Source organism: Molossus molossus, unplaced genomic scaffold (assembly GCF_014108415.1).
Source record: "Molossus molossus isolate mMolMol1 unplaced genomic scaffold, mMolMol1.p scaffold_m16_p_7, whole genome shotgun sequence".
Taxonomy (NCBI): Eukaryota; Metazoa; Chordata; class Mammalia; order Chiroptera; family Molossidae; genus Molossus; species Molossus molossus.
Genome location: NW_023425401.1, coordinates 11,336,366 through 11,347,094, shown reverse-complemented (window position 1 = coordinate 11,347,094; position 10,729 = coordinate 11,336,366). Strand labels below are relative to the sequence as shown.

The window sequence follows — 10,729 nt, the reverse complement described above, 5'->3', positions numbered from 1 at the left end:
GCGAGCAGTCGCCCTGTTCAGTGAAGAAGCAGAGAGGTGTGGCAGGACCTGCCACTCACACTTCCAAAGGGCCATTCAGGACGGGATTTAAATGTGTTTCTTTTCGCACAGCTGTGAGGTGGGCGGGGCTGCAGGAACAAAGAGGAGAGGCCTGCGTGCTGTGCTGGCGGCACATTGTGCCCTGCTCATGCCCGGGACTTGGCAAGGAAAGCCTGCCAGCTCTTGATAAAGGCCTTTATCGAGTTTCATAGGAGCCCAGGCACAGAGGCCCTCTCACTCACTTCTGTGCCCAGGGGGGTGGCGGGAAGATGCCCTGCGATGTGAAGGCGAAGGGCAAGGCAAGAGGACCTCCGCGCCTGTAGCAATGACTACTGAGCCAGCTTTGACTGACACCCAGTGCGCCAGCTCTCGGCTCGGAAACCCTTTAGAATTTCAGCGCGACTAACGACTCCTGGAAGACTGCTGTGACCCCTCCCGGGGTGGTGTTTCCACGTGCACACCCTTATACTTGGGAGGCCACCTTGGTTTGAGGCAGGGGTCTTTGAGGCCATGTACTTTTCCCCCAACTGTCTCTTTCCTTTCTTGCCGAAGAAGGAGAAAAATCTACCAAGGTCAGGTTGCCTGGCGATTAGCTATCAGCCCAGACCCCTAGGCTGCAAGTAAGAGGGAGGGGCGCCGGGACCCTCGAAGCTGGAACACGTCTCTGCAGTGGGGGCTTGACAGACAGTGACGTCACGTTTCCTGGAATGTTCAATGAAAAGACAGGTAACGGGACGTGGAAACAGAGGACTACGTGTAGGTAGTGTGGTTCCCCCCCCTCCCCCAGACGGCAGAGCGCAACTGCGCGTGCGCAGACCGGCTCAGCCCAGAAGCAGAGAGAGCCACCGGATATCGGGGTAGGGGTGATTTCTGGTCTTTTTTGTATGATTCTGTGTGCTCTCAAATATCCACACAGAGTATTTATTACCTGTATCATTACAGAGAATAAATTAGAAAAAAGGTTTGTTAACAAGAAAAAGGAATGAGCTGATTGTTTACCTACTGGCTGAGATGGGTTATGCAATAATATACGACCGTGATAATAACGGGCATCTACCCGATAACTATGTGTACCAGCCAGTGTGCTAAGCACTAAAGATGGATTATCTAAATTGTATTTACAACAATCTAATGAGGTGTCATTTTACAACTGAGGAAACTGAGGCACGGGAAGGTTACTCAGGTGCCCAGTGCCACACAGCCAGAAGTGGCGGAGGCTGGATCCCTCCCTGGGCTCTCTGAGAGCCCAGCTGCTCTGTGCTCTACTGCCTCCAGATGTGTGCACGGGTGGACTCAACGGTACTGATGACTCCAGCAGTGAACACTTATGTAGTGCTTACTGTATACTGTACACTGTTCTAAGGCTTAGCACAGAAATGAGTTAATCCTCACAGTAACCCTTTGAGGCAGGTGGTTGTTCTTAGAATGGATGAGTTAACTGAGGTGCCAAGGGGGAAGTGACTCACCCTGGATCAGGCAGCTAGACACTGGCAGGGGCATGGTTTGAATGCTGGCAAAACGGTGCCAGAGCCCCTGTTCTAAACCACTGACCCCACTGCCTTTCATGTAGACCTTGCCCTCACCCCTTGAATCTGAAAGCCAGCAAGTCAATGGTTTTCACTCCCACACCCAGATTTCTTCCTGTTCCCCAGGCCTCCTGCTGAGACTGCTTTCTCTTTCTCTGTGGTTCCATCATTTCTCCCCATTTGCTTGGTTTTGTTCTCCATTTTAAATTGCTTTTTCACCTTTGTAATAGAAAACAAAAAACAAAAACATTTTGCCAGTTACCCTCCAAATAAAACCCATGGATTAACAGCAGAGAAGCAGCAGCAAAGAAGCAGATACAGTGCAAAAGAAGTCCATTTTGTTTTGTCTTTAGTTTACAGCAGGGCTGTTGATGGGCTTGGAAAAAAATGAATTTCTGCAGCTAGCCATGTGGGGCACAGTGGGGACCGTGAGGACCTCTGAGCTCAGTGACCGCAGACTGCCCTTAACCTTGGCCAAGCCATCGTGCAAACTGACTGAGCGTTTGCTGCACAGCCTTCGCCAGTCTGCCTCGGAAGAGATGAGCACCTGGATCCGGAGAGGCCTGGCCTTGTCACTGAGCACTGCCCAGTCATGGAAATCCTGAGAGTATGTCATTCCCAGACCAGAGGTTGTACTTGCATTGCTAGGTCCTTACAGATTTCCTGCATATGGGATCCTTGAGGTCTCATCTTTCAAGGGCCATCCTGCCCTCTGAATTCATTCCTTTTCATCTCCCCGAGTTTGCTCCTGAGCTTCAGGTGCTGGATATGTCTTAGTGCTTTGAGACTCCTCCCGAGTGACAGTTGAGGGAGGAAAGGAACGTAGGGCCAGCGAGTAGTTAGTGAGTGGCTCCGAGACAGGGAGTGTGCGCCTAGCTCAGTACTAGGTGCGGAGCGTGCACTCAGTGCCTAGTAGTTCCCAAGGCAAACCTACTGTGAGCCAACCAGCCTCGACATTACATCTGCCACCTGCCTGACCCATCTCTCTTGGGTCCTGTCAGAACACCATCAATACATTCGAGTTTTAGTAAGAATATTTTACAAACAAAATGCAATTCTAGCAGAAGTCACAAATTTAGGGATAGGAAACATTAACATCCAGGTATTATTTTAAAAGCCATTAAATGTCCTTTGGCACCATCCTCCCCATTGTGTTCAAAGAGAACAGAACTTATACCTTCGCTTTACCGAAAGACATTTAAAAGTCAGGGAAAGTGACAATGTGCCCATTTTGTACATGGTAGCGACCGTTTCCATTTTCATGTTACCATAGAGCGGTTGGAATGTGTTTTCAAGCTGGTGAAAGCAGGATCCACAATGGCACATACAGTATTTCAGGCACAAGGGGTAAGAGCATGCTGGGTCCTACCTCATCCCTGCAGTGCCCACACGTTGTGCCAAGCTGTGGGTCTCAGCAGGGATCGTGTTGTGATGCAATGTGGAATATGTAAAACAAAAGTGTGGGCTTTCAAGTCATACGAATAGAAACTGAATCCCCGCTGGGCCATTTGATGTCAAGCTAATCACCTGGTCACTCTGAGCCTCAGTTTCCTCTTCTGTAAATGGGAACGATCATCGCCACCTCCTGGCACACGCTGCCCTGAGACTGGAAGCTCCATGAAGGGAGGGATCTTTGTCTGTTTTTCTCAGTGTGTGTCCTCAGCACCTGAGCGGTGTCTGGCATGTTGTAGGCATTCGGCAAATATGTGTTGAATGCATGAATCATGGGGTCATTGGAGGATCTAATTAAATAACCATGGAAAATGTGTTTACCCAGTGCCAACTTAGTCAATGGTAGCTACTGTTATTTCAGGGACCAGGAAACAGCCGGGCAATACCAGATCTGTGACTGATAGACTGAGGGCAACGGCCCCTGTGGTCAGTTCGGGGTGGGAGGTCAGCCAACAGAAGTCAAGGTCAAGTTTGGGAACCTGAGTTATTCAGAGTGGGCAGCAGGCCAGCAGTCAGAAAATAGTCCAAAGAAACAGGTGGGCAGAGGTTATCACTTCTAGGTTTTCAGGGTTCCAAGTAGCTGCGGCTGTGGCATGATTCTGGGGAGCTGGGTGGTTTGCCTTCTCTCCTCTCAGGCCTTGTGCTGAGCTGAGTGGCCTGCGTCCTCAGGGGTAGTGGGAGGTACCAGGATCAGCCACACATTACAGCGATGAGCCACCAGCTGTGGGACCGAGGCTGTGAGCAAGCACGACGTGGGGATCTGGGGGTGCCCAGTGAAAATGGCAGCCTGGTGCAAATATGTTCGACATTTAGAGGAGGCTGTGTTTTCTCAGCTGCTCGGCGGGAGCAGACCAAGAGGCTGCCCGGGGAAGGACACTCGTGTCTCGGGCAGGTTGACTGGTGATGCTCATGCGAGAATTCTAGGTCGCCTGGCTCTGAGCCCCCATAGGAAGCAAAGAAAAAAATGTTCCTTGGGCCTTGTGGCAGCCCCAGGAAGCTGAGATTGCAATGCTGTGGCTCGTTCTTTCTCTGCCTGCCTCGAAGTTTCATTTAAGCTCTACCGATCGGGGGAATTTGAACACTAATGAGGTATTGGGTGATATAAAGAAATCATACTCAACTTTATTTAAGAATACTGTTGTTACATTTTAAAGGCCTTTTAAAAAAGATATCATCCGATGTCAGATATGTTTGTAATAAGCAGAGAAAAACAGGTTAGGGTGAAGCTGGAACGGGATTGGCTGTGAGTTGAAAGTTGTTGACGCTGGTTGATGGCACATGGGTGCTCATCACACTCTTCAGCTTGTGTGCGGGTTGATTTTCCATCACAAAAGGTGTAGCACAAAGCAATGTAATGGACATCAGCAACCTCAAAATATGCCAAATAGAGGTGATTTAGCAGAACCAAGGAGAGAACTGTGTAGCGTGGTTTCACTTATTCAGACGGATGTTTGAGACTAAAATATAAGCTTTTAATCTTAAAGAACAAGACCCCTATAGGCTCAGCACGTCTGCGGGAAGTTCTCTGCGTTGCCTCCTTCCCCCGTGGCATCTGGCTCCTGTATTTTCCTGCGATTAATGATAAAAATGTTAGTGCGACTTCCCGGCAGAGCAGGTGTTCTCGGTAAGCACTGAGTTGATTTATGGAATGGTTTGGGCTTTTAGTCCTCAGACTGAGAACTGATACAAGTGGCCTCGAAAGGGGATGTCAGAGAAGCTGTGAGGCGGCCGTCACCACCTCCACTACTTTATATTGAAGGGAACCCCGAGGCCCCGCGAGATCACCAGATAACAAACAGTGGCTGGTGAAACCGTTGCATTTACTGTTCTGGCCCTGGTCCAAGGACGTCGAGCCCTATCTGGTGTTTCTCTCAGACAAAGCACAGAGGACAGCCGTGGGAATTATTACAGCAAAGCTTTCCCAGCCAGCAACACTTCTCAACACCAAGGTCACCCAGATCCCGGGAACGATCACGTCGCCACTCCTTGCTCTCGGACTGGACGCCTCTGGTGACTGGGGGCTGAGGAGTCCAGAGGATGGTCATGGGAAAGGAGCTTTGAACCGACTCCGGGGCCAAGCCTTGGGGTACGGAGATGGCTTGGAAAGCGTGCTACACCTCAAAAAACACACAGCAACCAAAGCCCCACAGGGTCCCGAGCAGGTGAACAGCGATTCTCAAGAGGTCACACCACAGACACTCAAGGACTTTTTAAACCTCACAACTGTGACATACGCATTTTTGCCCTTTTGGCACTGCAGACTGTCACACTTTCTGAAACTATTATTGGTTTACCGGAAGGGTAAGAAGGGTGAGGACGCCGGGGATCAGATGTCCAAGCAGGGAGTGCAGCTGCCACTCGGTCCCGCAGCCCGGGCAGCATGACGCAGCAGAGCCGCTCCTTCGCTCAGCCCGGGCAGCATGACGCAGCAGAGCCGCTCCTTCGCTCAGCCCGGGCAGCATGACGCAGCAGAGCCGCTCCTTCGCTCAGCCCGGGCAGCATGACGCAGCAGAGCCGCTCCTTCGCTCAGCCCGGGCAGCATGACGCAGCAGAGCCGCACCTTCGCTCAGCCCGGGCAGCATGACGCAGCAGAGCCGCTCCTTCGCTCAGCCCGGGCAGCATGACGCAGCAGAGCGGCTCGTTTGCTCAGGCGCCCCTCGTGCAGACACCTCCGAGGCTGGAGAATGAGCTGCCCCCCCCTTTTTTTTTTACCACTAATTCACAACTAGTGTTTAAAAATATCTTTTGAAATCCATTGTTACATGCAACAGAAAAGGGTGTTTTTTGTTTTTTAATGAGAGAGAGAAGTAGTTGCTCAGGGAGACTCATTGGCGATGTGGTGTGTCATTTCTCACGTCTTCAAAGGTCACTTGGACCCGCCCAGGGGAGCTTCCCACCCTTCATCCCCCCTCCCGGCCTTGAGAATCACTGCAGAAAGGTGGGGTTAGGGTAGGGGCGGTGAAGATTCGTCAGCAGTAACAGTGGGGATTCCAGGGGCAGAGCTACTGTGCCCACTGGGCACACGTGTGCACCGTCCCCGCGTGGTGGCAGGACACCCGAGCTGGGAAGGGATATACGCAGCCTTCCACGTCATGGGCCTGACTCTAAGCTTCATGGCTCCTGGAGCCTGGGAAAATCCCTGTAGGCCTTGTCTCCTCACCTGAGAAATGGGAATCGGCACACACGCCAGGAAAGGAATGACTTCAAATGATGCTTTGGAAACACCGACCAGGGCCTGACGAACAAGCGGTGGTTGTGTTAGCCGCGGCCCCGCCCACTCCCCCCGCGCCCTGGCGGAGGGCGGTCTCCCTGGTTACATACTGTTCTCCGGTCCCATTCGGCCACTCAGGCCCACCTGCTGTCAGGTCCACTCACTTAGTGGGATGTGATCACGGCGCCTTCTGGGTCTGAGCTGGGCAAGGCTGCCCACAGAGGGGTTGGGGGGTGGGGACGAACAGAGATTCCCCGCCTCAGTTTCCCCAGGGTTTCTCCAGAGCAAGATGGGAGAGTCATTCTGAGACTGTCCCTCCGGCAGGCTGGTTTTTCCATCTCATTCTGGTAACTTCCAGTAATTTCTCAGCAGCACACAGTCTCACACTTCCCTTGTTGGGGCCGTCACTCTAGCCCAACCTCGTCTTCCTTTTTTGAGCAAATATTTCACTGGCTCATTAATTCCTGCCCCTCACTTGGGAAAACCCGTTTTTCTCCTCACCAGGGCCATTCAAGACCACTGGCTTACGTTGACTGGAATGGTGTCGTTTTGTGTTCAAGGCACAACGATTTTCCACGAGCTACAGGGCCAGACGTGGCCTGTCTGGCTTGGAGAAGAGGGTAGTCAAGTCAGGGACCAGGAAGGCTCAGCGAACTTCATGATGTTGAGTACACTACTTCTGGCTGCACTTTGGCACATGGAGGGGAGTGTGTGGGGAGACCAGCCACACCCTGCGCAGGTTGGGCTGGCTGGGGTAGGAGCCCGGGAGCTGAGCTTCCTGCCCTCGCCTCACCGGCACCCTCTGTGTAACCTTGGGCTTCTCTGCCCTTCCCCTCAGGCTGCACAGTGGGCATGGTCCTACAGGGGGGTGGGGGCGCTGTTGATTTTCTTTTATTTGAATTGTTGCTAGATAATGCCTAAAAAGGAGCTATTCTAACCCTTTAAACATGTTCTTCACAGGCTGGATTCTTGAGTATGAATGTGGGAAGGCCGGGTAACGGGAGAAGGGGACATGGACATACTACACCTGCCTCCTTGGGCGAATGTGAGCAACCAGTGAGGTTCCACGTAAAAACTCGGAACTCACGAGCACAGGCACCCTTGGTTTAGCTCTCAGGCGCAAGGAGCGGACATAGGCAGCTAGATAAGGACACGTTAGCCTGGAGTGTGTTACTTTAAGGCCCAGGTCCCAGGAGAACCAAGACCAGCCAAGAATCACCCAAGCACCAGTTCCCTCGTTCTCTGCTTTGTCATCCACAGCACTAACCCTCAGGCCCCCTGACCCACTGTGACTTTCGTACATTGTCCCTTCCTGGTGATGGGGCCCTTGCCCTCTTTACTAGAAGGATCCATGCATTTCACCAAGCCTTTGTTTATCTTCGCTGCCAGATAATAGTTGCCCCCCTTCCCTGAACGAGGGGATCCTGCTACAGACCCGTGATGATGGCTGAGTTTCAGGTTGGGAGGACAAGCTTCAAAAAAAGAAGGGGTGTGACCCAAGTCACTTGTTGGCATGGAAACTTTTCCATGGCATAATCATAGTGCCTTTGTGTTATTACTCGAAATAGGGATCCTCTAACACATCACTATCAGCAGCTGGACAATTTAACAAACACCTTCCCATAGAATCCCACTTGGTCTTTCCTCACCCCTCATGAGCTGGATAAGATCATCGTCTCATTTGGGGTTCCCCTGAGAGGACTCTGAGACAAGGGTTGGGGCACCAGTAGTTTGTTGGGATGTGATTCAGGGGCCCAGGCAAGAGCATGAGGAAGCAGGAGAGAGGCGGGAACAAAGTAGGGGAACTGGGGCTCCACCCTGCAGGCGACACGGAGAGGCTGTATGGGTGCGAGGGGCTGGGATTTTATCCACCAGTTCTTGACACTCTCTGCAGTCCTACAGGGGAGCCCCTTCCCATCTAGCAAATTTCCTCTGGCAGAGACCACCGAGCAGTCAGCGTGTGTGGGAACTAGCAGAAGTCCGCCGCTGGCATGGGCGTGCAGCACCTGCTGTAGTCATGCTCCATCCACGGAGGAGGAAGGTGAGGCCCAGAGAGGTTGAGTGCTTGCTCAGAGTCACACAGCTGGCAGTCTTTGGACTCTTTGGCCTGCATTCTGTCCCCTGCACCACCTCACCTCCAGGGCTGTGGTTATGTCAGAGATGGCTGGGACACCCCCGGAACCCCAGGGAAGCCTGGCTTAGGAGGCTTGAGAGCAGGACTTATAGACTGGCCTTCTCGGATACTGCTTCTCACACTTTGATTTCTACAAGGACCTTTGAATGACAGCTGTGGCCCGACTTTCAGAGCAACATAGCAGAGTGGTTAAGAGTCTGGAGCCAGGCTTCGCGTGTGCCCATCCTGGAAATCGCGTGTCCTCAGGCAGATTACCGAGCCTTTCTGTGCCTGAGTTTCGTTCTCTGTGAGAATGCCACCTGCTTCATTGCATTGATGTGGAGGCTGAGCAAATTAATCCATGTGACGTGCTTCACGGGCAGTGGCGCCGCAGACGTGGTAGTTGGTGTTTCTGTGCAAGTGGGCGCTCTTTCTCCTTTCACTAACATTTTCCTGGCTTTAGATCTCCTGTGAACTCATCATAAAGCGAAAGCTCGCGTTGCATTGCTGCAGTCACGTCCAGCGAGCATCTCAGCACGTCTAAGCGCCTTGCAGCCTGGTGATGTGTTCATTGCGTGTCTTCCCTTCGAGTGAAGATGGACTCCCTAAGGAGAAAGATCATGCCAGACTTGCCCTTCACGGAAGGGCCTTGGGAGCTGCTCAAGAAACTTGTGTCCAATGAATGAGGGTGCACCCTCCCTGGGGTTCACTGCTGACCCCAAAGCTCAGGTTGTACAGCCAACCCATGTGCTAGCGGTGACATCAGCATAGAAAGAATCTGAAAGGTTGTGCCAGAGATGCGCTTCTCCCAGAATTTTCTCTGTATTTATGGAACACTATTCTGAAGCCCTCAAGAGACTTGTCAGCTGTGGCTCAGTTTTTTAGTCTTCAGTGAGATAAAACTGGAAACTGCAATACGGAGTGTGACCTTCTAATGTGCAGCATTAACCTCCACCAGTGGTTATTGGTGTTAGCGCTATATGGCAGCAGGTGGATCATTTTAACATTTGTTTGACCTGACATGCTGTTAAAATGGGTCAGGGTCAAACTGGGTGTCCCTTTTGACATATGAGGACCTCAGACGCACTGAGGCGTGCAGAGGACCCTGAGGCAGCACTGACCTAAGCCAGGTTGCTTGTTCACAACTACCAAGTTCTTTTGGTAAACGTCGGAGGTTCTCAGGATGGGAGGCAGGTTATGGCTACACTACCTTGACACCAAGTCACAGACCCGACATGCTGTGGGCTGTCCCCCTTTAAATGCATATGTTGAAGTTTAATCCCCAGGACCCCAGAATGTGGTCTTTAAGAAGGAAAGTAGGGTTAAATGAGATCGTTAGAGTGGGCTCTGGTCCAATGTGACTGGTGTCTTTGTAAGGAGGGGAGCTCAGGACACAGACACACGGAGGGATGAGCATGTGAGGACAGGGAGGAGATGGCCACCTGCAGGCCAAGAAGAGGCCTCAGAGGAAACCAGCCCTGTCAGCGCCTTGATCTTGACCTTCCAGCCTCTAGGACTGTCAGGAAGTACGTTCCTCTTGTCGAAGCCACTCAGGCTGTGGTGCTTGGTCATGGCAGCCCCAGCTAAGGGATGCAGATGCCTTCATCGGGAGGCCGGCGCAGAAGCCACTAGCCACGCCGTCAGCTCAGTGACGTCCCAGCTTCTGTCCTCTCTGCTTCCGCCACACCTCGAGGAAAGGTCGCGCTCTGGGGCACATGGCGTTCCAGAGCCACCTCCCAGGCAGCCTGCGTCCTTGCCTTCACCCCCTGCTGTGCACGGGCCTCCTTCTCGCACTTGGGCTTGTTTTATTCTTCCTTGTTCTGTTTTGTCTCCTTTTGTTTGCTGTTTAGAAAAACACAGAATCTCTGATGAGAAGTAGCCTTCTGCTGCTAAGACCCTGTGTAAAGGCCACTAAGGCCTTGACTTCTGGTGACAGACACTGCGAGTGACACACTGCGGACCCAGTGGCGGTGGCTTCTATTTCTGGAAGCTCATAGGGAGAGTCGCGCCTGTCCCTTGCAACCTTAGACCGTGTCAGCATCCGTTCCGGGAGGGACGGTGTTTCAGCCGTCACAGAGCTGCCGACTGCCCCGGGACCTCCTGTTACTCGCTGCCTCTGGCGCGAACGATGGCGCTCGGACGGGGGCGGGGGTGGGTACACCCGGGTGAGCCTGGGAGGTCCGGTGGAGACCTGCATTTGCCAAACTACGAAACGCTTTGAAGTCTTTCACGGGACCAGAGAAACCAGAAGTGAACGTTCATTTTTTAACTCCTCACCCGGGGATATTTTTCCATTTATCTTCAGATAGAGTAGGAGGGAGGGAGAGAAAGAGGAACATCGATGTGAGAGAGACACATGGACTGGTTGTCTCCTGCACGACCCTGACC

General features: G+C 52.4%; 1 protein-coding gene across 2 annotated transcripts in view; it reads left to right on the top strand.

Annotated features, from left to right (window-relative positions):
- Positions 1-208: 208 nt before the first annotated feature.
- WIPF3 (WAS/WASL interacting protein family member 3) overlaps positions 209-10,729 on the top strand; it is a 43,250-nt gene continuing 32,729 nt past the window's right edge. For both annotated transcript variants that reach the window (XM_036247065.1, XM_036247064.1), the window contains exon 1: positions 209-765. In XM_036247065.1, the coding sequence (XP_036102958.1) occupies positions 754-765 (12 nt within the window). In that variant the 5' untranslated portion in view covers positions 209-753. The remainder of the gene's footprint in view (positions 766-10,729) is intronic.